At 44.7% G+C, this 26,331-nt stretch overlaps 1 protein-coding gene and 1 long non-coding RNA gene across 3 annotated transcripts in view; one reads left to right on the forward strand and one right to left on the reverse strand.

Annotated features, from left to right (window-relative positions):
• Window positions 1-18,291, forward strand: part of LOC138955380 (equilibrative nucleobase transporter 1-like) — a 176,797-nt gene extending 158,506 nt beyond the window's left edge. The window contains exons 11-12 of one of the 2 annotated variants that reach the window (XM_070326996.1): window positions 595-732; window positions 16,587-16,726. In XM_070326996.1, coding sequence (XP_070183097.1) covers window positions 595-702 — 108 coding nt within the window. In that variant the 3' untranslated portion in view covers window positions 703-732; window positions 16,587-16,726. Of the gene's footprint in view, window positions 1-594; window positions 733-16,586 lie in introns of both variants that reach the window. The other variant, XM_070327002.1, reaches the window with a different exon arrangement.
• Window positions 18,292-20,855: 2,564 nt separating this feature from the next.
• LOC138959062 (uncharacterized) lies at window positions 20,856-25,808 on the reverse strand. Its single transcript, XR_011453600.1, has 2 exons — window positions 24,491-25,808; window positions 20,856-21,463 (listed from the first exon to the last, which is right to left on the reverse strand). It is a non-coding gene; the product is annotated as an uncharacterized lncRNA (long non-coding RNA).
• Between the last annotated feature and the right edge of the window lie 523 nt (window positions 25,809-26,331).

Raw genomic sequence — 26,331 nt, forward strand, 5'->3', positions numbered from 1 at the left:
GTACGCATGTTTTGGTGTCACATATTTTTAAGCTTTCTCCACTACCACCTTGGACCTTCATAAAATTCTGCTTGATTTCTCCTAATGATCATTGTTTAATGTGTGTTTGCAAAATAATCAGTTCTTGCGGTAGAATTTTGTGTAACACCAAAACATGCGTTATATATTGCTCCCAACCCTGGTCATGTTTGACGCCATCCTCCTTTGCGTTGGATGTCCAAACTGCTTTTGTTTTACCTGTGTAATAAAATAGGATGTATGTGGAGAATAAATAATCAAGTTTGGATAAGCTTTTGCGATATTTAATTTTTTTTACCTCGGATTCCCATTTTCTGTGACGGGCAGTAAAAAATACCCATGTATCTAGAGCAGAACACTGTCAGCACAAACGCAGAATGTTGTAGACACTTGTCATTTGTATAGAATAATCTAGTTATTAGTTGCATTGAAGTGGTGAATCCAAGGAGAAATATTGAACAATTTCAGAAAATGTAACGATTAAATAATGCCTGTTTGTCACTCCACTTATTATACATTTATGCGTACTGTATTACTAAAGTTGCTGTTTCACTTGTTGCTGTATCTCCTATGCAGGTGAATGGATTTCTGATAGCCTTTATGGCAACGTCACTCGTGCACCCCTTCAGCCAGTGGTACTTCTGTCGTCGTGCAGAGTCTGAGGGCATCATTCAGTCATGTTAATCCTTCATTCCTGTTTGCTGTGATTTTCAAGTGTGTGTGTGTGTGACCCCCCAAAAACTGCAGTGGATTTATTACTTTATCACTGATGTCCATCCACCCTGTGTTTGTGCATCAGTCTGGTCATATCTTTTAAGAACTTTTATATTATGGGAACATTTGGTACACTCTAAACTCCAGGTCAAGTTTAGCAATGCCTGTCTTTGAACAGGTATAGCTTCTGAACCACTGCCTAGAACTCGAGCAAAGTTTACAATAGTGATTCAAGAATTACTCTGCAAGCTTTTGTTGACTCACATGCGAAGCAAAAGTGAGTCTATGTACTCACCCGAGTCGTCCGTCAGTCCAGGCGTCCGTCCGTCCGTCCCGGCGTCCGTCCGTCCATCCGGAAAACTTTAACGTTGGATATTTCTTGGACACTATTAAGTCTATCAACACCTGATGTGGCCTGATGGTGTATGGTTACAAGATCTCAAAAAACATGTGCGGCAACTTGACCTCACTTCAAGTTCAAGGTCACAGGGGCCGTAATTGTTGTCTTAAAAACGACCATTTTTCACATTTTCGCATTTTTTTCTGAAGTTATCGAGAATGGCAACCTTAGCTATGTATGCTATACAGGGCAATGTAAGCCCTATCTTTGGACACCAGTTTGGTTGACCTTGCTTCAAGGTCAAGGTCGCAAGGGTCCTTTAAAGTTGGATTGTATACATATTTTGAAGTGACCTTGACCCTGAACTATGGAAGATAACTGTTTCAAACTTAAAAATTATGTGGGGCACATGTTATGCTTTCATCATGAGACACATTTGGTCACATATGATCAAGGTCAAGGTCACTTTGACCCTTATGAAATGTGACCAAAATAAGGTAGTGAACCACTAAAAGTGACCATATCTCATGGTAGAAAGAGCCAATAAGCACCATTGTACTTCCTATGTCTTGAATTAACAGCTTTGTGTTGCATGACCTTGGATGGGTCAAGGTCACATGTATTTTGGTAGGAAAAATGTGTAAAGCAGTTCTTAGTGTATGATGTCATTGCTAGGTTTAGTTATTTGACCTTGACCCTGAAGGTAAAGGTCAAGGTCAAGCATGTGAGTCGTATGGGCTTTGCCCTTCTTGTTAACCTGTTTGCTGCCAGTGAATATTTGTATGTGAAGGTGCATGCACAATACTTGCCCAAACAGCTGAAGGGATATGCTCTTTCAATGGTATTTTTGACAACAAAATAAAAAGCTTTTCATCTTGAAATGTTTGGTTAAATAGTGGTCAGATAATGAACATTTATTTCACAGTAGTAACTGTTGTGAACATTTATTGTTTTGTGGACACAACTTTTTTATTGCGGCCAAATCAAGGACAGCTAGTGGACATTTTCTTCAAAGAAAAAGACAGGTTTTAAAAAAGACTACAAGGCCAAAAATCCCTGGCTCAAACAGAAGATACCATTCAACATGTGCGAGTACTTATTATTGCCTTTCTAAAGCACTGCTAATTGTAAGTGGGGATCCAAAATCCACGTTGCGTAAGTTTTGTTTGGTGTCCCAAATCATCACAATCTTTCTGCCCTATCTGCATAAACAGAACATCATTTTAGAGTCATCCTTTCACAACAAATACAAATGTATGATCAGCAACAACAAAATAAGAAAAAACTTAATTATATAAATGGCACACTTGTCAACAGATGTGGAATGTGATCATTTTTCTGCATTTTGTGTCCATGTGTAACTTATGAACACCACGTTTTGCCTGTTCAAAAGCCGCACTTGTGGGCAAAACGTGCAATGATTGGTGTACACAACGTTAGAAAATACACAAAACATCTCTTACCAGCCTTCACCTTTCCCAACATTCCCTTTATGGAGCTAACATTTCACCCAGAAACATTTTGACTTCCATTTTTGAACGCATTGCTTGCACCACAAAACATGCTACTTTGGTGCTTGTTTTGGCCAATGTTTTGGTCGTACAGCCTGCATTAACTAAAAAATCATTAGAGCATGAAAGATGGAACAATTTATTTGAAATTTTGTCATAACAAAGGAAAATGAGTAAGGAGCAAGCTGGGTGTTGTCAGCAAAATCATGGTGTCTCAAGAAACTTATGCAATTATGCAACATTTTACATGTATCAGGGAAAGCGACAGTCACTGCATCTTTACTGGTTTGTGGTTTACATAATACCTGATAATATATACTGTTCAAAAAAAGAAACACATAGTTGCTACTTGCCAAATTTGTTTTATTTTTCGAAAAAATTAACAGAAAATCCAATATTTAGATTATTTGTTTGAAATTTGGTATGGACACAGTTGAATGCACACACAGTTCATTTGCATCTTCAAATCAATCAGTCAATCAATACGATTGGGTGCCGAGGCTGTCAAGTCAGTAGGGGGTGTGACTGCCTTGAGCAGCAACAACTGCCCGGCACCTTCTGGGCATGGACTGGATCAGATGCCGGATATCTTGCTGTGGGATGGTGTCCCACTCCTCCTGAAGTGCCTGCAATAGATCGCGGTGATTTGCCGGCGCTTCTTCTCGCCTGCGCACACGTCTGTCCAATTCATCCCAGAGGTGTTCTATCGGGTTCATGTCTGGCGACATGGATGGCCAGGGAAGCACCTGGACATGGTGGTCGGTGAGGAACTGGGTGGTGAGTCGTGCTGTGTGCGGGCGAGCGTTGTCCTGCTGGAATATGGCATCCTGGTCAGCCAGAAGAGGAAGGGCGTGTGGGCGCAGAATTTCCTCCACGTATCGCTGGGCAGTTATGCGCCCTTGGACGTGCACCAGGGTGCTCCTTCCAGCGGTATTGATCGCCCCCCACACCATGACGCCTCCACCACCATGAACGGGTGCCTCATCCACACAGTTGGGTGCGTAACGTTCGTTTACTCTCCGGTAGACCCTCCTCCGACCATCATGTCGCTGGAGCAGGAAGTAGGACTCGTCGCTGAACCACACGTGTCTCCAGTGATTCCGGACGGTCCAGCGAAGGTGCTGGTTGCCCCACTGCACTCGGTTCTGGCGATGGCGGCGGGTGAGGACAGCTCCTCTGTGAGGTCTGCGAGCTCTCAAACCAGCTTCATGCAGGCGGTTCCGCACGGTCTGGTCCGATAATCGGTGTGGCCCGGGGAGAGCCTGGACAGAAGATGAGGCCGACAGGAAACGATTCCGGAGGTGGCGGAGCCGTATGAAGCGGTCGTGAGCAGCAGTTGTCGCCCTTGGTCTTCCCGCTCGTGGCAAGTCAGCAACGGAGCCAGTGGCTTGAAACCTGACCCACAGTCTACTGATGGTGCTCTGGGACACGTGGAAGTGCCTGGCGATTGCACTTTGACTTTGGCCTGCTTGTAAACGACCCAATGCAATTTGGCGGTCTTCTCTGCGCAATCGGGCCATCTTTCGTCGCTGAATTGTCGTCTGATTTCTTTGTGGCGAACAATCCGCTTTTATGGGTTTTGGAAGACATGGTGAGAGCTCAATATTCCCCGAGTTTCACGAGATTACACTGAAGCATGACGAGTGGTCATGCCAAATGAGCAATTTTGACATTGTAGCCACTGATAACGCATGCGTCACGTGCAGAGCTCACTTGTGGCAATGGACGAAAGGTCGACGACCAGATAAACATTTTCTGCAGTTTGGTGGATATCCTTGTAGCCATATAACTAAATTAACCAAATATTACAAGCTATGCGTTTCTTTTTTTGAACAGTATAGTTACAGTCAACTTAAAAGTTGACTGCTGGCGATGTTTTAAATTCATTATTGCGTACATTTTTGTGGATTTGATATTTGGTGTCTAACGAAACTTGCCATCACCGTGCTATCATGGTGATGGCAAGTTTCGTTAGACACCAAATATAAAAAAATCGTCGACTTTTTGAAAACTGATTAAAATGATGTTTGATAGTTGTTGCTTTTTGGGTCCAGCGGACCATATAGGCCAAATCAGGACCCCACAAGTTTAACATTACACAAATTTAAATTAAACCAATTTCAAAAAACAAAGTCAGGAATTAAAATGGTGTTATTCTAATGTCATTTTGATATAAACTGGTACCAAACACACATATTTCATAAGGCTGAATGCAAGATAATCTTACTTTCTGTCTATTTTAATGCTATAAAACTTAAGGTACATGTGACTGTAAGGGTTGAAAGAAAATAATATGTAGCCTAACAAAAGTATCTGGGGTCATTTTTGGAGATCCTGAGGCACACATTATACAGGCAAGATAACTCTTCTGAAACATGCACTCTGTTGTGGGATATTTGAGAGTAAAAAGACTATATAACTTACGTGACAATTTCAGACACTCGAGTTTTGCTCTGGCGCATATAGCAGCTGTTTGAAAAAAAAAAACTTTTCACTTTCAGTATCATTTGAAGAAATGTCTAAACTTGTACAGGAGTCAAATTTTAATATGGGGACCTCATTTTTTGGCTCAGTATTGTGCACCTCCACGTATACAAGGCATTACCTGTATTTACCTGAATGAACAACTTACAATTTGCTCTTTATGTATTAATGATTAAATTACATATTCTTACTCCGAATCACATAAAGCATTGACACAGTCTGAGATGCTAAGGTCTGAAAAGGCTACCCGTCTAAAAAATTTAAAGGGAAGCAACCCCACCACAAAAAGTGTAAACGTAGCCATGGTAATGACCATACACCCGGGGAGTTACCTCCCATTGGTGCATACTACGTCACTACCACTATACTCAACACGTGGTCAATTTCATACGACTTTCAGCGTCTTGAGAGGAGGCTGTGAAATTTTCTATGGCTCTCGTGGCTGTGCTGTTTGGTGACCGGCCACTTACCCGTCTTTCTTGCCTTCTGCTTCGTTAGTTGGTGAGCTCTTTCCATTTTGGTCATTATTTTGACAAGAATGTTGCTGTAGTTGCTGACTGTTCGTCCGTTTTGAACTTGTTAATTTTTCAGTAACTCTTTGTTTGGCCGCCATTGTTGTTGGTCAGCATGGCTGACATCGATAACACGTGGCACGGCCGATGTTTTGGCTAGGTAAACCTTATTTTACCTCCTTACTTGCCTTCTGCTTTGTTAGTTGGTAACCTCTTCCTTTTTTAGTCATTAGTTTGACAGAAAGTTTGTGGTAGTTGCTGTCTTTTCGTCCGTTTTGGACTTGTACATTTTCCAGTAACTTATTGTTTAGCCGCCATTTTTGCGGGTCAGCATTGCCGACAGCGATAATTATGGCAAGGCTTATGTCCTGGATCTACCAGACCATTGGAATTGTTGTTGTTTCGAACTACGCATGTTATACCGCTATGTCCGTTACTTATTCTGCCCCAAATGAACATGTGTTTTGGGGGGCAGTTATAGCATGTCTTTGACTTCTTTTTCTTCTTGCTTTCCCTCTTTTAGGCATCGGAGCATGGCTCTGGTGGCTATACTGCTTAGCTCTTTATTTCCAGAGTTCCGCAGTTTGGGAGAGAAGGATTGCAGCGTTCCACGCCGCCTACCGGTGGTGCTTTCCCCCCTTTTTTGGGGTGACGCTCGCTTTCCGGCGTCGTTGATGGCCGTCGGCGACGATTTCCGGGGAGATTCTCCTTGCTTCTTTGTCTTCTGCCCCCGTGGTTGACACTGAGGTAAGTCAAACTGGTCCACAGGCCCTCGTGAGGCTGCCGGACATTCCCTGCTGGAAAACAGTTCTTTCGCGCGGGATCACGACCCGCAAACTTCTGTTCTGACTCGCCCAATTCACATTGCGTGCACGGCCGTTTCTGAGCAAGGGCGGCTTCTGTTTACGGTTGTCGCGCTTCCGGGTTTTCCCGGAAGCGAAGGTCCTCCATACCCTGACACACAGAGGTCTTGGCTGGAGTTGACCGCGGACTGGCCTACGGGCGCTCGGGCTTTCGGCCCCAGTCCACTTCTGTTCTGACCTCACCTTTGCCTCGTCGCAGGCATTGGCGTTTTCAGAGCAAGGGCGGCTTCCGTTTACGGTAGTCGCGCTTCCGGGTTTTCTCGGAAGCGAAGGTCCTCCATTTCATGTGCACACAGAGGTCTTGACTGGAGTTGACCGCGGACCGGCCTACGGGCGCTCGGGCTTCCGGCCCCAGTCCACTTCTGTTCTGACCTCACCTTTGCCTCGTCGCAGGCATTGGCGTTTTCAGAGCAAGGGCGGCTTCCGTTTACGGTAGTCGCGCTTCCGGGTTTTCCTGGAAGCGAAGGTCCTCCATCTCATGTACACACAGAGGTCTTGACTGGAGTTGACCGCGGACTGGCCTACGGGCGCTCGGGCTTCCGGCCCCAGTCCACTTCTGTTCTGACCTCACCTTTGCCTCGTCGCAGGCATTGGCGTTTTCAGAGCAAGGGCGGCTTCCGTTTACGGTAGTCGCGCTTCCGGGTTTTCTCGGAAGCGAAGGTCCTCCATCTCATGTGCACACAGAGGTCTTGACTGGAGTTGACCGCGGACCGGCCTACGGGCGCTCGGGCTTCCGGCCCCAGTCCACTTCTGTTCTGACCTCACCTTTGCCTCGTCGCAGGCATTGGCGTTTTCAGAGCAAGGGCGGCTTCCGTTTACGGTAGTCGCGCTTCCGGGTTTTCCTGGAAGCGAAGGTCCTCCATCTCATGTACACACAGAGGTCTTGACTGGAGTTGACCGCGGACTGGCCTACGGGCGCTCGGGCTTCCGGCCCCAGTCCACTTCTGTTCTGACCTCACCTTTGCTTCGTCGCGGGCATTGGCGTTTTCAGAGCAAGGGCGGTAGCCTTTTTCGGCGCTGCGCTTCCGGTTTACCGGAAGCATAGGTCCTCCTTTGCAAGTACACGTTGTGTTCTTTACTGGAGTTGACCACGGACTGGCCTACGGGCGTTCGGGCTTCCGGCCTCAGTCCACGCAACCTTTGCTTCCACATTGTGCGGTTTTGTCTGTTGCGTTTTCCGGCTCTGTCCAAATACACTGTCTTCTTCCTGATCCTCTTGGGTGTCAGTGAGTGAGGAACAGCGGCTGGCCTACGGGCGTTCAGGCTTTCAGCCTCGGCCGGGACAGTCGTCACTTCACCTGTTGGGTGTTGCGGCTACTGCCTATTCAGTTCTGGTGGCTTCGGATGTTACCTCCTCTTACTCTTACCCTCTTACGGGGTTGAGACAGGACGGTTTCCGGGTGGACGGGTTTCCGGTTTCCGGTCACCCCGTTCATTAGTCTTCCACTGGCAACTGTGACTTAGGTCCGTGTCCGTTCGCGTGGCTATTCTGTTGTACAGTCTTTAGCCAGCGATCAGACATGTTCTGGATTTCCGTCGAAGCTCTTGGCTGCTCTCGACGCTGCGACGGAGGTTACTCCCAGATACTTTCCGGAGGGTACATCGGCTTCGGCGGCTTCCGCTTCGGTTGCTCAGTCGGCGATGTCGGACTTCCGTTCCGCGAAGGAGGATGTTTCCTACTTCCTGTTCGAGAGTCACCTTCGATGTGTGTACCACCTTTTGCAGGTTTTGGCTAGTCCATTGCCTCCCGGAAGTGGTATCCCCTGTGTTCCGGTTCTGCTGCTCGTTCCTCACGGTTCAGTTCCGGAGCACTCTCAGCCTTGGCTGGCTTCGGCTACACAGGCTTCGACTTTTGTTTCTTCTTGTCATAAGAAGTTCACTTTGCCGAAGCCGGGTCGAACTTGTTGGCGTCTTTTGCCCTTCCACGTACACCTTTACTGGTAACGCAGGAACTTCTTCCTCTGCTGGTGAAGCAGGTTTTAGAAGTACTTGGGTGTTGTGTTCCCAGACCACACCCTTGTCACTTCGGAGGAATTTGGACGTCAGTTTTTGGAACTTGCCTCTTTTTCGGAGATGATCTTCAGAGCGCTCTCTTGCTCTTTCACGGAGTCACTGAATCCTTTCACACTTAGTGTGTATTAGAACGCTGATGACATCTCCACTCTTTTGATCAGCCCTTGCTAGATTTATTAAAGAGCATATGAGGCTGTCCTCCCTTCACTACGATCTTACAGTCATGTGTTGGAGGACTTGTTTCTCTCGCATTCTCAGTTCTCTGAGCAGTCTGCCTGATTCTCAAGTTTTGAGAAATAGATCACTGTCGGGCAGGGAGAAGGGCAGCTCTAGCAGCAAGCCTCTCCCCCCAGGGAAGTGCCCCCGATATCACCCCCCCCCCCCCTCCGCCCTCCACTTTGGTGATGGCGGGGGGGTCTCCTCCTTGCAATTTTTCATTGGATGGTCTCTGTACACAGCCAATAAATTGTGGGAGTGGTGAGGACTCCCATCGATCTAATGAGTGTATTTTTGCTTATGCATCAGTCCGATTTTACACAGCGATCTAGGTCCATCAGCTCGAACACCCGCTGAGGTCTCTTCTGGTCGAATCTACCGCTGGCCTTCGGGTATACTGTGTTCAGTCCTCAGTCAGTGTAACACAGGGTCCCCACTGGTATTTAGAAACAAAATTCCATGACTTTTCCATGACTTTCCATGAGCCTCAATAACATTTTCCATGACTAGATCCACAGGTCGCCATTTCTGAACACGCAAACTTTTTACGTCTTGTCACTGCCAGTTTTGACACTGGCTTGCTTTGCACTGAATTTGAGTCAGTTTCTACGCAGTGTCTCTTCGACAAGCAAGTCAAGCATTTGCTACCCAGTCAGATTATCGGTAATGTTTGCTGGTCCTGTCATTTCACTAAACTGGACCAGCCACTGTTTGTATCCATGTGCACTTTCTTAAATTCCGTTTCGTAACCGTCACTGTGACTTGACGAACTGTCATTTTTTTCACTGCGATACACAGTTCATTGCGAAGATCTTCCTCGGTAATTCGTTCCAATTCCGCATACTTTTTGTTGTCAAGAAACAACTCGAAAGAAAGTTTCAAACTCATCATCCTCCATCTTGCTTGTTGAAGCGCTAAAATACTTTATCGATGCAAAACCAAAAGCAGAAAACTTCGACAAAACCGACTCAAATGCAGCGCAGACGACACGACGAGATAACGGAAGGAAGTGAGCCTCGCTTTGGCTCAAGTGCCGTTAAAAATACCGTTATTCTCGTATGCAAATACGAACGAGAAGTTGGTCATACGAACAAGCCTTGTGCTGGCGACGCAAATCGCTGCTGGCTGGCAAAGGGGGGGGGGGGGGGGGGGGGGGGGGGGGAATGGCTGGGCAACGAAAATCGCCGCTGGCGTGCTAAAGGTTAATTTTTCTTTCTTTCTTATTTTTGTTAAATTCCATGACTTTCCATGACTTGAATTGAAATTCCATGACTTTCCAGGCCTGGAAAATTAAAAATCAAATTCCATGACTTTCCAGGTTTTCCATGACCTGTACGAACCCTGGTAACAGCAGTTTCAGCCACGGGCTGCTGCTTCTGTCGCACTTCCGGTTTAACCGGAGAGGTTGTTTCTCTCACAGACGTTTCATAGGTACGTCTGGGTTTTTGGAACAACGGCTGACCTTAGGGCATCCAGGTTTTTTAGCCTCGGCTGGTGCAACAGCCACTCCACCTGTCGGCGGTGGTGGTTGTTGCTTTCCCTGTTCTTGTGGCTTCGGACTTCGACAATTCTTTCCTTTATTCTCATCTTATGCAGGAGATGAGATAGGACGATTTCCGTTTGAGTGGGGTTTCTGTCTTCAGGTTACCCCGTTTCTCACTTTTTGCCACAAGCATCTGGACTATGGTCCTTGTTTGTCTTTCGCCGAGTCTGACTCTGTCTTTCTCTAGCGATCAGACGCGTTCTGGTGTTTCGTCCAAACTTAAGGTGCTCTTGGGTTGGCCTCGGAAGTAACATTCAGATTTTCCTGAGGGGCCATTGTCTTTGGCAATGGATGTTTGAGGAGTCATTCTTTGTGGCTTATCACCTCTCTCAGGTTTTTGGCTACTCCTCTCCTTCTGGCAGAGGTTTAGCTAATGTTCCGGTTTCTTTGCTGTGGGTTTTAGCCCAGCATCTTTTTTGGCAGCTGAAACTTTCGTTTCTTACGTTTACCTGTGTACTGTGGGTACTTTGGTACAATGGCTGTCCTACGGGCATCACGGCTCTCAGCCTTAGCCTGGTAATAGTCTCCTGCCTGTCGCGGTGCGACTATGGCATTTCCGGTTCCTGTGACTTTGGATTTTGTCTCTTCCTCTTCTCCCTCATCCTAGCATGAGGTGAGTCGGGACGACTTCCGTTGGGTCGGGTTTCTTGTTCGGTCACCCTTCTACCACAGGCAACTATGACTATGGCGTTTGCCCGTTGATCTCCGCGTCTGACTCTCAGTTTTTCAGAGGTAGGCAGACGCGTTCTGGTTTTTCGGCCAAACTCAGGATTTTTCTTGATTTGGCCGGCCGCGAAGTTAACTTCGTGTTTTTCCCTGAGAACTCTTGTCTCGGGAGTCTTATGGCTTGTCGGCTTCACGGTTTTCCGTTTATGCTTGCCAGTCTTGTTTTTCTGTTTTGGGTTTTTGATTCACGTTCAATTACCAACAAGCAGACTGATCTGCGAACACTCTGGCTTTTAGTCATTTTGTTTCTTTCTTTCTTTCTTTATTTGGTGTTTAACGTCGTTTTCAACCACGAAGGTTATATCGCGACGAGTCATTTTGTTTATGGTCACCGGTCACATCAGTCTTCGACCACTGTGATTTCCGCACTTCCGGTGGCTTACGCACTGTCGTAAGTCGCTGCTTCCTCATATTACCTCTCTCTGTGCTTTCACATGGACTGGTAGAGAATGACTGGCGACCGTCTCTTTTTTGAGATTTTCTCATCGTGTTGGACTCTGGTACCCTGTACTCAGGTGTCTCTTTGTTGGAGATTGGTCACTCTTCTCTGGAGCTGACTTTTATCTCACAGGCCTTTCGGGCCTCACTCCATTCCAAGGTTTGCATACTTTGGCATTATTGTCTTACGGTCACCGTGAGGGTTTGTCCTTCTCAGTACTGAGTGGACAACCTTACGCACGGATCGTTCCAGGGCATTGGCATTTCCTTCCATTAGAAAGGGGGGGGGGGGGGCAGCTTGTCTTTCCCTCTACTCGGCTCGGGTTTTCCAAGGCTTGGGTCTCTTTCTGGGCCGTTTTACAGTCCAGGAGATTGGAAGAAGTGCTGGGCACAGCTTAATGGCTCTCTGATGTTGTCTTTCGCAACTTTTGCCTGAGAGACATCGCGGCTGTCAATCAGGATGGTTCTCGGTCCTTTCCTGTCTTTTGGCAGTGGGCCAGTTCCTGGCAAGGGTTTTAGAGTGAGTTAGATTTTTCTTTCTCACCTGGCCCTTCCTGACTTTGGCAGCGGGCCAGTTTTCTAGCAAGGTTTTAAGAGTGAGTTGGATGTTTCTTTCCCACCGCCTTGTTGAAGCTATCTGCTTTATGTGATTCGGAGTAAGAATATGTAATTTAATCGAAAATTTTACAAGTAAATTTTCATTTGATTAATATACTTACCCGAATCACATAGTGAATTCTCTCCCGCCAACCCCGCTTATGGTTTTTTAGAGTTCTTTAAAGCCGTATGATATTGACCACGTGTTGAGTAGTGGTAGTGACGTAGTATGCACCAATGGGAGGTAACTCCCCGGGTGTATGGTCATTACCATGGCTATGTTTACACTTTTTGTGGTGGGGTTGCTTCCCTTTAAATTTTTTAGACCTTAGCATCTCAGACTGTGTCAATGCTTTATGTGATTCGAGTAAGTATATTAATCAAATGAAAATTTACTTATAAAATTTTCGAATACACCACACATGCACACAATTTCTTTGTTGTTTTCTGCTTCTTTGTTTATTGAACGGTTAGGATATCAGATGACGATGTCCTAAAGGCAGCTTAAAGCTGTGGTCTATTTATGAATTTCTGGGGCTATGAGTTTGAAAACATAGGGCTAAGTCAATCATGTACAGAATTCTTTACAGTGAACACGACCTGAAACCCCACCTATACTGCATGTATGTCCTTGAAAGCTTCATTCAACGCTTGATTATTGCTGTGGTGACTTCCGATTTGCTCTCTCAAGGCTGAGTATACTTTATTGTCAAGAGCAGAAAAAATAAACGCCTGGGCAGAGATTCGAACTCAAGACCTTGAGATGTCGGGGCCGATGGTTTGACCGCTAGGCTAATCCACCAGTGTTGACAAAGAGAAAAATTGATAATTTTATATCATTCTACTCTTGAAATACTATTCATGCGTTGCAAAAACATAATTTTTGCCGTTTACATTTGCCTTTATTTTGCAAACATATTTCACACAACTCATGTTTACACCGCCATGTAACTTACACGACATTCGCTGCGATATCTCTATTTACAACATGCAAGAAAAATTAGAAGAACTGTAATTGAATCACTCCAAAGGTCTATGCAGTGAAATCAAATATCAAAGAAATAGTTATATTCACTTCTGAACAATAGACAGACAGAGATATTAATCGTGCTGCTTCAAGAATAACAAAGAATATATTCATATTAATATTTTCCCTTCTTTTTCACAATTGGCGCACTAGCCTAGTGGTTAAGACATCAGCCCCGAAATCTTGAGGTCCTGAATTCGAATTTCTGCAGAGGCGTTTATTTTTTCCCATCACTTTCTCTTGAAAAAACAGTATGCTCAGCCCTGAGAGAGCAAACCGGAAGTTTTTACAGCAAAATTCTAGCGTTGAATGAAGCTTTCATGGTCATACACGCAGTATAGGTGGGGTTTCAGGTCGCGTTCGCTGTACATGATTCTCAGCCCTATCTTTTCGTAGACCACAGCTTTAAAACCCTTTCTGTCCTTTGTGCTTAAAAATAAGACCAAATGTTGTTCTAAAATCGTTTCCAAAATGTGTTTTTGGTTTTCAGCATTTGCAGGTACATTAAAGCGTGATGTACATTTTGTCAATTTCGTCCTTTTGTTTGTTTTTACATTTAGTCAAGTTTTGACTAAATGTTTTAACATAGAGGGGGAATCGAGACGAGGGTCGTGGTGTATGTGTGTGTGTCTGTCTGTCTGTCTGTCTGTCTGTGCGTGTGTGTGTGTAGAGCGATTCAGACCAAACTACTGGACCGATCTTTATGAAATTTTACATGAGAGTTCCTGGGAATGATATCCCCGGACGTTTTTTTCTTTTTTTTTGATAAATACCTTTGATGACGTCATATCCGGCTTTTTGTAAAAGTTGAGGCGGCACTGTCACACCCTCATTTTTCAATCAAATTGATTGAAATTTTGGCCAAGCAATCTTCGACGAAGGCCGGACTTCGGTATTGCATTTCAGCTTGGTGGCTTAAAAATTAATTAATGACTTTGGTCATTAAAAATCTGAAAATTGTAAAAAAACAAAAACAATTTATGAAAAGATCCAAATTTACGTTCATCTTATTCTTCATCATTTTCTGATTCCAAAAACATATAAATATGTTATATTTGGATTAAAAATAAGCTCTGAAAATTAAAAATATAAAAATTATGATCAAAATTAAATTTTCGAAATCAATTTAAAAACACTTTCATCTTATTCCTTGTCGGTTCCTGATTCCAAAAACAAATAGATATGATATGTTTGGATTATAAACACGCTCAGAAAGTTAAAACGAAGAGAGGTACAGAAAAGCGTGCTATCCTTCTCAGCGCAACTTCTACCCCGCTCTTCTTGTCAATTTCACTGCCTTTGCCACGAGCGGTGGACTTACGATGCTACGAGTATACGGTCTTGCTGAAAAATTGCATTGCGTTCAGTTTCATTCTGTGAGTTCGACAGCTTGACTAAATGTTGTATTTTCGCCTTACGCGACTTGTTTGTTTGTTTGTTTGTTTGATGCTGTAGTTGCAACAAAGCAATGGTTTTCAAAATGAGTGAATGCTCAAAATCTAAAAACTTGTTGAGAAAGTAATGCAACAGGCATTCATTGCTGAATTAAGCCTGGCTTGTAAGCATAACGAACAACTCGTGGAATTTCAGTTTTGCAATGACGTCAGAATCAACCAAGCTATTCCCCCGCAATGGCCTAAACACGGGGCAACTGTCCAAGACGTTCCATATTTGACAGATATTCCATATACAGACACGAATATTCCATAATTGTAATAAAATTACCTTCAATCTTTGAAAAATTCTTCCCCGATTGTTCATATTTAAATCCCTTTGTGCAAGAAGACAACTGAAGGCTATATACTCTTCAAAAAAAGTTAAGGACCGGTCAAGAAATGTTCACAGTCTTTAAAATATTCGCCAAAAATCAAGGGTTTGATAATTTGATTGAATTAACTTTTTTGAATTAACAAAAGGGCAGCGAGTCTTGCTGTAGGAAAATGTTTGGCAGCCAGTGTTACTGTGTCATGCTAAACAGGCGGGAAAAGTGCAGTTTTCTTAAGAAGGGGTCAGTTTTCAAAGTCCTATGAAATCGGTGCAAGACATTCCATGACAAATTATCCAATAATGCACATGCTACAACAGGGTTCTAGCCACGAAATGTGCTTACAAATTTGTGTTTGTAAAATGACACACTGACAAAATAATGCAATGAAACAACATGCCACTATCACTAAAACGGAGCGACTTGGATAAGGCAAGGGCAGTTTGATGGCTACAAGATGTTGTTTCTGACAGGCAAGTGGTTCAGAGTGTTGCCGTGTCTCACTTCAACATCATCGGACTGAAGGAATGGCTTCAAGCAATTGGCAGAGTACAGTTACGACAATGTTATGGTCGGCCTACAGTCACCAAAACAATGAAGGATCGCCTCTTCCAAATGAAGGTCATGCAGCAAAACAAAGGTTCTGAAAAGGCAGCATGCATCAACCATGAGCTTCCACCACACACTGTTGTCAGGAATCAAAGTGTTACAAACTGCTTACATGCTTTAAACTTCAGTGAAAGACGCCCAGTCTGCAAAACAACATTGACTGCCAACCATCCACCTGCCCACCGAGCCTGGTGCACTCAACATGTGAGGTGGTTACGTCATCGTAGGGCTCAGTTCTTGTTTACAGATGGGTCCCGCCTCTTCTAAGATCCTGCTGACGGACGCATCAGAGTCTGGAGGCGTCGTAGAGAGCGCTTTGCAGATGGCGCTGTTCTAGAACGAAATCTTTTGATGGGGGTTCTGTGATGGTCCGGGGAGAATCACCTTACGTTGTAGGACATCTCACTACCAATTAGTGGGAGGTTAACTAGTGATCGCTGCCGGGATAAGATTTTGCATTTTTTCGTTGTAAGAAATACTACTGTTGTGAATTTGAAATCAGAGGGTTGTCTAGAGTAACAAGCTCTAGCGTTGTTTTCGCTGGCATGTTTGACGTGACATTTTCTGGAGACAGTCCTCAGTTCTTCAATAAAACAATACAGAAAAAATTAGATCATTTTACTTTGTCATTTCTGTATGGCATGCATTTGAAAAAGTGGTCCTTAACTTTTTTTGAAGGGTATATCTGACTGTAAACAAACGCTGCATGGTGTCGATAGAGTCAACATCTCAACCGACCATGTTTACTAAAAATTTTTTAAAAAACACATACTCAGAGGGAATTGGTCTTGCAAGATATAATACGTTAACCCTTTGTCTCTCGGCACTTGCTCCTCTCTTCTAGACGCACGCGTCGGGTGAATTTAAACACGAGAAAAGAAACCCGCACTTGTCTCATGTGCTAGATTGAATCTTCTTTTTCACATTTTCAGTGTTAAACAATTTGCGGGTGGTATTTTTAATGGTGGCGCTGACCGCATAGTCTGCCGCAAGGCGCAAGAAAGAGTGTGCTCAGGGTCAGGTGGTTGTGCTCGTCGATCGACACGAACGACATGAACGACATGCATACACGTGATTATTTTATTGCTCTGGTACATTCAACAACTTAACAACATAATCCATAGCTGTTCAACCAAAAACGTGAAATTGTGTGTCGATGATATCAAACATTGATCTCGTCCTTACATTAGTTATCTGTTATCTGTTACAGCCTGGAACAGGCGCTGGAACGCGACTGTGGGACGGCGACATCCCAACTTCTGGTATTTTCTGACGAGAGTTCGTCAGGAAGAGGTTCTGTCCAGGGCCCGTATGCATGAGGAGGAAGTCAGCAACACTGGAAGTAGAGGCCTCTTTCGGAAGTGGGAACTCCCGAAGTTTAACTTTCCAACTGTTCACTATGCATGAACGCCGGAGTGGTGACTTCGAGAGTATTCGGTCAAGGTCGCGAAAATTGGGGGAATCCCAACTAGTACATGCGTTTGTTAACGGTAATCTTGGCGACCAGAAGAAACAAGTCTCATCGACATCGCGAGTTCAAAAGGGCGAACGTTGAGCGCGCTGTAGTACTAACAGCGTTATTGCTGTTGTTTTTTGAATGGTTAAACGAAAGGGTCGGTTCAAACCTGTGATGATTGTCGAATGACTGCCTAGCTATGACAATGACTTTGTTGACCTGAATGTTAGGGAGAAAAATAGATGATTATGTAGAACTTTTTTTCTCCTTTTTTTTTCATATCAGTTGCATGCAGGCAGCCTCAACCCTTTCTTTTTCGCCTTTTTTGTGTGTGTGTTGTTTTTTTGTTGTTGTTTTTTTTTGGTTATCGGGGAGCATCCGTCTTTATTGATCTTTTTTTTGTGTTTTTTTTTTCCTGCTTTTTATATTAAAGTCAAGATTGGATTTTTTGTGAAAGCATAGGACAGTTTCTTTACGCAATTAAAAAAAACCGAACACAGAGACAAAAACCGGAGGTGCGTTGCATAGAGCAAACGATCTGTTCGCGAAGAGACAAAAAGTTTTCATGTTGTAGGAAACGCTATGTTCGCGGCGAACTCAATTCTACCCTCTCTACCTATTTTCAAGTAAATGGACCCATCTCTTCGCTGACAGCCGAGTCAATGCATGTATATTGGGGGCGATCATCCGAACAGTCGCTTTGTACTTGGAACAGCCCTCCCTACCCGCACTGACAAAAGTAGACGAGTCCAATCGCTTACAGCTCAGTCCATGAGTACATTTTAGGGGTGACGGTATGCAGTGGCCCTCAGGATATCTGTGTGTGTTTGAGTTTCGTACCCCACGTGGAGAAGCAGGGCCTTTCCTTTTCTTTTTTTTGGTGGTCAGATTTGACAGTTAGATTTCTTGTCGAGTCCGTGGAAAAGCGTTGTGGTCTTCATTTCATTCAATAAAGGTGAATGTTCAGGAGTAAAAAGCCCGTGTGCGCGGGCTCTCTCTCTCTCTCTCTCTCTCTCTCTCTCTCTCTCTCTCTCTCTCTCTCTCTCTCTCTCTCTCTGGCTCCGCTTGATTGGAATCCGGGCGATCGCCCGGGTGCGCCCGGGTGAAGTATTTTCAATCAAGTACAATCGGGTCATCAACCGGCTTAAGCCGGCGGGCTAGCCCGCCTCGCCCGACCAAAACACATCGGCTGATGCGAGATCAAAATGGCCGCCACGGGTGGAAAGTAAGTGAATCTTTTACTTCTGAAGAGAAAGTTGTACCTTCAGGCCGTGTTCACGCTTCTGTGCTTAATTATTGGGTTGAATCTAAGTACTCGTGATTGTTTAAAGTGTGTTTTGGGGCTTAGATAGGATTCATTGAAGTAATTTCAAGTGAAGTTGAATGTGAATCGATGACGATTCCATGCAGATGACTTGTCAAATGACAAGATCACAAGATTCGAGGCTTTTAACCAGTCAGCCAGTCCCTTCAATCGGTCAATATCTTGCAAACCATTTCAACCGGAGATCAAACATAATTATGTGTGACTTCCAATATATATGTGTGACTTCCAAGCATTCACACTCCATATTGTAGGCGTACTCCGCATCACTATCATCACTGAAGAACAACTCGTCCAACAGCAACAAATTGGCAGCCATGTTTATGGCCCGATTGCGCTTGATTGGTACTTTAGATCAAATCGCCCGCGTCACGTGGCGGGCGATCGCCTGGTCGCCCGCTTTGAATCCCAATCAAGCGGAGCCTCTCTCTCCGTGTCTCTGTCTTTCTCTTTCTCTCTCTGTTCGTCTGTCTGTCTCTCCCTCCCTTTCTTTTTCTTTCTCGATCTCTCTACCTGTCTCTCTTTCTCTCTCTCTCTCTGTCTCTCTGTCTCTCTCTCTTTCTCTCTCTCTTTCTCTCTCTGTTCGTCTGTCTGTCTCTTCCTCCCTTTCTTTCTCTTTCTCGATCTCTCTATCTGTCTCTCTCTCGCCCTTCCGCACACACGCGCGCGTATACACACACACACACGCACACACACACACACAAACACACATACACACACACACACAAACACACACATACACATATATGTTTACATACACACATACACACGCGCGCACTCACTCACTCACACACATTAACATAAACCAACAGTGATACACACATAAACACAAACAAGCACGCACACACACACACACACACAGCCATTGCCATACGCACACGCAAATACACCCACACACTTCATTGTACGCAGATATGAAGGTGGGGGAGGGCAGAGAGAGAGAGAGCTCTTTTCCTCTTTATGCCTCATCACAATAACACGCAAGTTTCACTATCTGCACACATTCTTCTCGCTCTGACTTTTTGTGGACGTCAGCCTTTTAAAACTTGACTCGGTCCGATCTCGTGAAAAAAGCAGACAACGCGATCTTGCAGCAAATACAAAATGACACATGCAGTAGCGTATTTTACTACCAAAACACACACAAGCAAAATAATACACCCACACAATTCATTACACGGAAATAGGAAGGTGGTGGGGAGGGGAAAGAGAGAGAGAAAGAGGGAGAGAGAGAGAGCCGAGCGAGACAAGAGACAGAGCAGAGAGAGAGAGAACGAACGAACGAACGAACGAACGAACTTTATTACTCAAGGATGGAGATTTTAGGCTCACGCCTAGTCTTACAATCTGTCCCTGCTAAACTAAGACATAAAGATAAAGACAATAAAAGGACAATTGTCAATCGCAATCATACAGTATTACTAACTACAACATTACCTATACGACTACATAATGCATAATAGAACATTGAAATGTACATGTATGTCAAGATAATACAAAGGAAAAGAAAATTCGACTCGCACACACACGCGCGCCGCATGCCTGCAATCACGTTCGCACTCAATACAACACACACACTCACACAAACACACACACACATACATACACACACACGCACACACTCACACACACACACACACACACACACACATACATACATACATACACACACACACACACATACACATATGCATACACACGCACACACACACGGACACGGACACACACACACAACAACAACTTCATCATCATCATCATCATCATCATCGTCGACATCATTTTCATCATCAACAAAACTAGAGGTTAGTGATAGCAATGCATTCTTGCTAGAAACAGCTTCAGAATGTAACTGTTCGTGACAACAGATATTTGCGAAGCTGCGCTTTGAAGTGTTTATTACGAGACAACAACCATGCAACACAAAAAACCACCCTTGGCATCACAAATGACATTCTATCCCAATCACTATCCTACCACTGATCCTCCAGTTGTGGTCTCACACATATTAACTTTTTTCAACTGGGCGATCGCAGTTAGGATACCAATCCAAATAACCGTTACAGTTATGCTGGGCCAATTATACTTTGTCAATGCAATTACAAAAGTGATGATCAGCAATTCGCTCTACTATGCCAAGGGAGGTAAGTTGAAGACACAAGAGGTATGAACAGTTCAATTCACATTTATTCATGTTTTCCACATGTTGCAATCTTTGAATTATACATATTTGGCATATGAATGGGCACGGATAGGTAGCAGATAGACATGGTTAAAGTGAACACTATTAGCAACCCCTTCCCCCCCAGTTAGCTGGCCCCAGATTGACTGACCAGCAACAGGTCTTTCTGACCATCCTAGCACTACCTCAGCTAGCATGTGGGTGATGTAAACCAACCCAGTGCTTTCTTTAGGCATACATGCTGCTGCTTTTGTAAGTGCGCTGCTCCCAGCTCCTCACAGAGGAATTCTAGGCTTTCAGGCTATCTGGAGGTGACAGGACCCCGAACCGCACCACATCCCGTGGCTTGTTAGGGCTCACACTGGGGTCCTGCAGTACAGCTACGAAAAGCTCTAAAAAGGTTTCATTTTCACTAGAAATTACATGTTTTAAAACTTTAACAAACTGAAATAGACAGACATGTAAAGTGTTCCCCTTTTCCATGCCTATCTTCCGCCACCTAACAGCTATTCTATAGATGTTTTTCGCCAATCCGTACCCATTCCAGCCCCCTTTTAGCCTAAAATCATAGCTGTTAATTGCAGTTCAAAGTCAGCTTTGAACTGGTCCAGCCCCTTGGTGCTCAAATGCACCCCATCTTCGGCAAGGTAGCTGTGGTCAAAATTTGGGTGGTAAACAATCCGTCCCTTTTCTTTCTCTTGCATAATGCGGCCTCTCGCCTTTCGGTTTAATTTTTTTTTTTTTTTTTTTTTTTTTTGTTGCGGGAATTTTCTCCCCCGTTGGAAAAGCTTTCATGTCTCCGCGAATTTCGCGGGAGCATGTCCGACCAGACAACGGTCGCCTTCGGGCAAAAAGCCCTAACAAAGCATACCAGTTCATCGAGTTCCTCACGCCAGTGCTTCTGGTCAACCCGGCACACGTCGTTCCCTCCGACATGGAGTACCACATAGCTCGGTGAGGGGGCGTCCTCCAGTGCTTCAATCAGCTTGGCCCGAGCCCGGGGAAACCCAAGGCCGGACTTCCCAGCCCACACCACCGGCAGCGGTAGCTGAAGCCCAGTGCCTTTTGTACTGCAGAACTGCTGCAGCCTGACCACCAGACTTGATCCCAGGATAAGGACTCCTGGAACTACGATAGAGAAGGTGGATTAGGACTAAAACATGAACTCATTTCTATACATGTACCTTTTGTCGTCACTACTTGGAGGTGACAACCTTCCAAAGCAGTAACTCTGAAATATTAAAGAAAAACACAAAGTAAAAACAAACGCTGCAGCGGTGTGAACCAGCCTCATACAAAACACACAAAATCTTTTGGCGGTGAAAACCTGGCCACTATTCTGTTTACCCAAGACCCATACTATCACTCCAAGTCGGGCCTGACATACTTTGTCACTGCCTGTGATCTCCGCCTTCCCAAAGCCATAATGTCTCTCATGGGCGTGCCATATTGACCGCAGCTGTGGTTGCTGCCCCAATACGAAATGAGTGGGAAGTGAACCTGTTTACTTTCCAACCCAGAACGCTAGCCCCTTTCTTTAGAACCGCCTGAAATTGGTATCGGGTCAGTGATGACCCATCAAAGTGCTTCCACAGCGGGCCCGGTCCACATGGTCTAACCCTAAGGTAAGCCTCCATCGCTCTCACTGGGCAAACTTGGGGATGCCTCTCGACTCTACGCATCACAACCTTTTCGCCCTTGTTTGCTTGGTCTGTTTTCGACCCCGCAATATGGACGGTCAGGTCTTCTCCTAGTACCACATCAGCATAACTGATCCCAGTTCGCCCTCCCTTTACTGGGTTCCCTTGGCCCACTATTTCACTGACCCGAAAGAAACCAAAAACGCTGCAGCAGGCAAAGCAAAAGGCTGCTGTAAACAGTGCCTGTTCAAAATTATTAGCACACACCCCCGGGAGGACACCAATTAAATCCTTGAGTCTCTGAAAAGTGATAGGTTTCCTTTGATCCTGTCGTCTATCCAGCTTAGCCATGCCCTGCAATAACTTCTTCAACAGGAAATGCTCTGTGGGGTCATCCCATCCATTCAGCTTGTGTTTTGCACCAATCCCAGCCAAATAGGTGCGAGCCGTTGTATGGGCCCTTCCCGTTAGTGAGAGATGGGCAGCAAAATGAATAACATGCTGTGACGGTACAGGCCACTCATGCCCCTATGCGTGCCATTCATAGCTGCTGTAGTGGCTGCCCCGATGCGGAATGAGTGGGAGGTGAATCTGTTCACTTCCCAGCCCAGTGCCTTCGCCCCACTTTTCAGCATGGCCTGGAACTGGTAGCGGCTTAGAGGCGCGCCATCAAAATGCTTGAAGAGCAGCCCTGACCCGCTGGGTCTGACTTGTAGATAAGCCTGCATGGCCAATACTGGGCAGGCTTCCGGATGCCTCTCTGCGACGCTCTACTTTGTCTGCGGCAATGGGCAATAGGGGCTCCTAAATCGCAAAAAGTTGATAGCATACTGTCCAACATTGCGTGAGCTTGCTCCTCGAAGCACCACCCCCACGAAATTCATCCAAGTAGTGGATTACATCACAGGAGAAATTAGCTTGTTTCATGCACCACTCTAGAAAGGTACTAAATTTCTCACGAGCTAGAACATCCAAATGGCAGTGCCTTGTCAACAAAGAACATGCCTTCGACCAACATGCCCATCAATCCAAAATCTAAAGGGTGTAAAGGAAGGAGTCTGAATGCAGACTTGATATCCATTCATACATGTTACTGCATCAAAAGTTGTGTATTGTACGGCGCATAGCTTAGCTGATATACCTCCGTTAACCGAACTATCCTCATGAGGTTATGAAAGATCAAATATCAGTCTGTGTTCTCCTGGTGTAAACTTCCACCAACCCCACAGGGGAGACAATCAAGTCTTTCATGCTTTCTTTCTCCCTGATATGGTATCCTAAAGCCCTGGCTAAAATCCTTCCCTAAGAACCTGAGCATCAGCTTGATTGGGGTACTGTTCTAATGTATGAACTAACTTCACCAGGCAGATGGGCGAGGTGGCTAAGCCATCTAAGCCCTGGCTTGGAGGGGTGTCAACCGCCTCGCAGCTACTTTTGTCCGTTACCAAAGTGAAAGGGCTGCCCAGAGCCTGATTCCCCCTTTTCAGCGCTTTGCCCCTGCTGACTTGCTACAACCAGCTCTAAAATGTTCTATTACGCCCACATAATGCCTCATATAAACTTCGCATCGACACTTTGGGATAACTGCGGTGATGTTCATTTAAAAAGACTCAATTCCCTGCATCGCCGAGCTGCAAAACTTATTCTGCATGGTTTGAATAGGTCCACGGATGATAAACTAAAGCTCTTGAATTTCCTCCCCTTGAAAGATCAGTTGACGTTAAACGAGACTGTGTTCATGTATAAAATTCTAAATGACGACTGTCCTAAATATTTGCAATCACATTTCAAACATGCCTAAAGGGTATGGGTCCCAAAAATTCGTCCCTCCTATACCTCGCATAGACCTCTACAAATCGAGCTTAGCCTTCTCGGGAGCGTTTCTCTGGAACTCCTTCCCCCAACAGATAAGAAATGCAACTTCAGTGAAAATGTTTAAGAGACAGTCACGTTCACACATCATTCGTGAATGAAATGTCTTGTTCGATTGTTATTTTGTTAAACATTTTGCACTAGTGTTGACGGATGTGTAGCTGATCGGAGCAACTTTATTCCCAATGAAAGGTATAACTATGTCAATGTAATTTTGTGTTCTCCTTATGTAATTCCTTAAATGCACATTGTGTTGCATTCCATACAATGTATTTCTGTATTTTATATGATTGAATTCATATTTGTAATGTGCGTCTGTCTTTATATAAATAAATAAATCCCTGCGCCTTGAATATGTGCGCAATATAAATTGCATAAAATAAAAATTAAAAAATTAAAATAAATCCCTGCGCTTAGAACTGTACCCACGGAATACGCGCGATATAAGCCTCATATTGATTGATTGATATGTGTTGTATAAAGGACAGGTTGGAAGAATAGGCTTTGCCTAAAACCTTTATCCTTTTGTAATAAAGTTCTGAGCCTGAGTCTAACGCCCTAATCCTGGCTTCAAAATCTTGTCTAGCCTGATTGGCCGCCACCTCTAGGGATTTTAACCTGTTAACGAAGCCCGCATCAGTACCTTGCTGTTGTTGAGGTTCTTGTCTGCTGGCGTGCTCCGCCTCTTCAAACCAGGCCCCCTGGCTGTCACTGTCACTGCTGGGCACGTGGGAAGACGCAGCTGCGGTCCCTGTCCGGCGCTGTATTTTGTTCTCAGCCTCCCTCGGCCTAGGCAGCTCCTCCTGTGGCCTTGTCGGTCTCTTCCCCTGGGTTGCTCTAGGAGGTCGGCCTCCCGAACATGTTGTTACCTGATCAACTAAGTAACTGTTAAACAATTAGTATATTATTATTAACATTGTTATCAGTTGTTGCCCTGCATACTCGGCTTGCTTGTTATTCTTGCTGTTGGGTGAACTTCTAATTTTTGTTAGTGCTACTGCTACGCCACTAGTATTGCTAACATTTGCACTCCAAAGCTAGTGATTCAACATCAAATAAACAAAGGGAAGTAATCGCTCTTTATGCATGCATACGCATGTGTTATGGGGTAAGCGAGAGTAACGGAACCTTATCCGGGCACCTGAGAGAATCACAAGCATTGAAATGAACAAGCTACTTTCATCCTCAATGAATATTCGATGGAATTGATTACTTCCGAATTTCTCGTTCGAACTTGGGCAGGTAAGCTTGTTAGCTTTGGGGTGAAACTCGCCACTCTAAAAGCAACCCGATTCCACTGCTTGTCCAAAGTAGGTCGCATGACTCATCACGCGCGTGCACAGTGTAAACTCATGCTGCTGGAAGCTTACTTCTATTTTTAGCTCGTTACGACATTCACTGAGTCAGGAGGAATAAGTTCGAAAACGTTGCCCGACGGCAGCACTGTCCCCAACTAAAGGTAGCAGATTAAAGAGTTCCTCTAGTGTAGCGATAGGCGATATCCTCCAGCGCAAAATCACTTCCAGCGCTGTGGCTGTTAATTGTTAGTGCCAGCCCCCGTTCTGCCATCCCGGGAACAAAGGAAACCGGTCTTCTGTCGACCCACGCTTCCGATCGATTAAGTTAAAGTCATTAATCTACTGACAAAATTCACGATTCTTTCACCTAATAAACTTAAGACTACTAAAGATAAAAGAGAGTAAAATTGAAACCCTGATCGTCGCTTGCGGATGCTTGGTCGTCTTTTTTTCTTTTTCCTTGTAGCAAATTCGTTTAGCGTTGTTCTCTGTGCAGACTCAGGATCCGAAGAGGCTAAAGCTAGACTCTTCCCACGTGACACTGAGTCTGCCTACAACTGAACCGTTTAGGGATAAGTGTGTTCTTTAGCCTCCATCGAATGTTAGGCTAAAAGATGGTTGTAGCTCGTCATAAAATCATTTATGGCAGAAGCCGAAATGTATTTAATCGTGCTTGACCCCTTTATCTCACATGGTAGCGAATTCCAAATTGTTGAGCCCGAAAACGCTAAACTGGTTTTATATAAATCAATACGGGGTAGCGGGGAAATTAATTTGTTTGAGCCATATCTGTCTGTTGCTTTCTGAAATAATGATCGCATGTACTGTGGGGTCTCGTTTATTTGTACCTTAAACATTAAAAGAGCCTTATTAAATAATAACTGATCTTTAAGTGATAGAAAATTAAGGCTGCTAAGCTTTTGATCTGTTGATGTTTGTGGACCCGGCATGATAAGTTTAGCTGCGCGACGGTGAAGAGAATTGACTTTTTTTAAGTGAACATCGCTACAACTATCCCAAAGTGTAGATGCATAATTCAGGTGAGGTAAAATATGACCAAAATAAAACAACTTGAGTGCTGAGGTATCAGCGTAATGCTTTAATTTGGAGAGAAGGAACAAGTTTTTAGATAAGGTTTTGGTAACACGGTTGAGGTGGGACTGCCACTTTAATTCAGCGTCTATGG

This window comes from Littorina saxatilis, linkage group LG2 (genome assembly GCF_037325665.1).
Source record: "Littorina saxatilis isolate snail1 linkage group LG2, US_GU_Lsax_2.0, whole genome shotgun sequence".
Lineage (NCBI taxonomy): Eukaryota > Metazoa > Mollusca > Gastropoda > Littorinimorpha > Littorinidae > Littorina > Littorina saxatilis.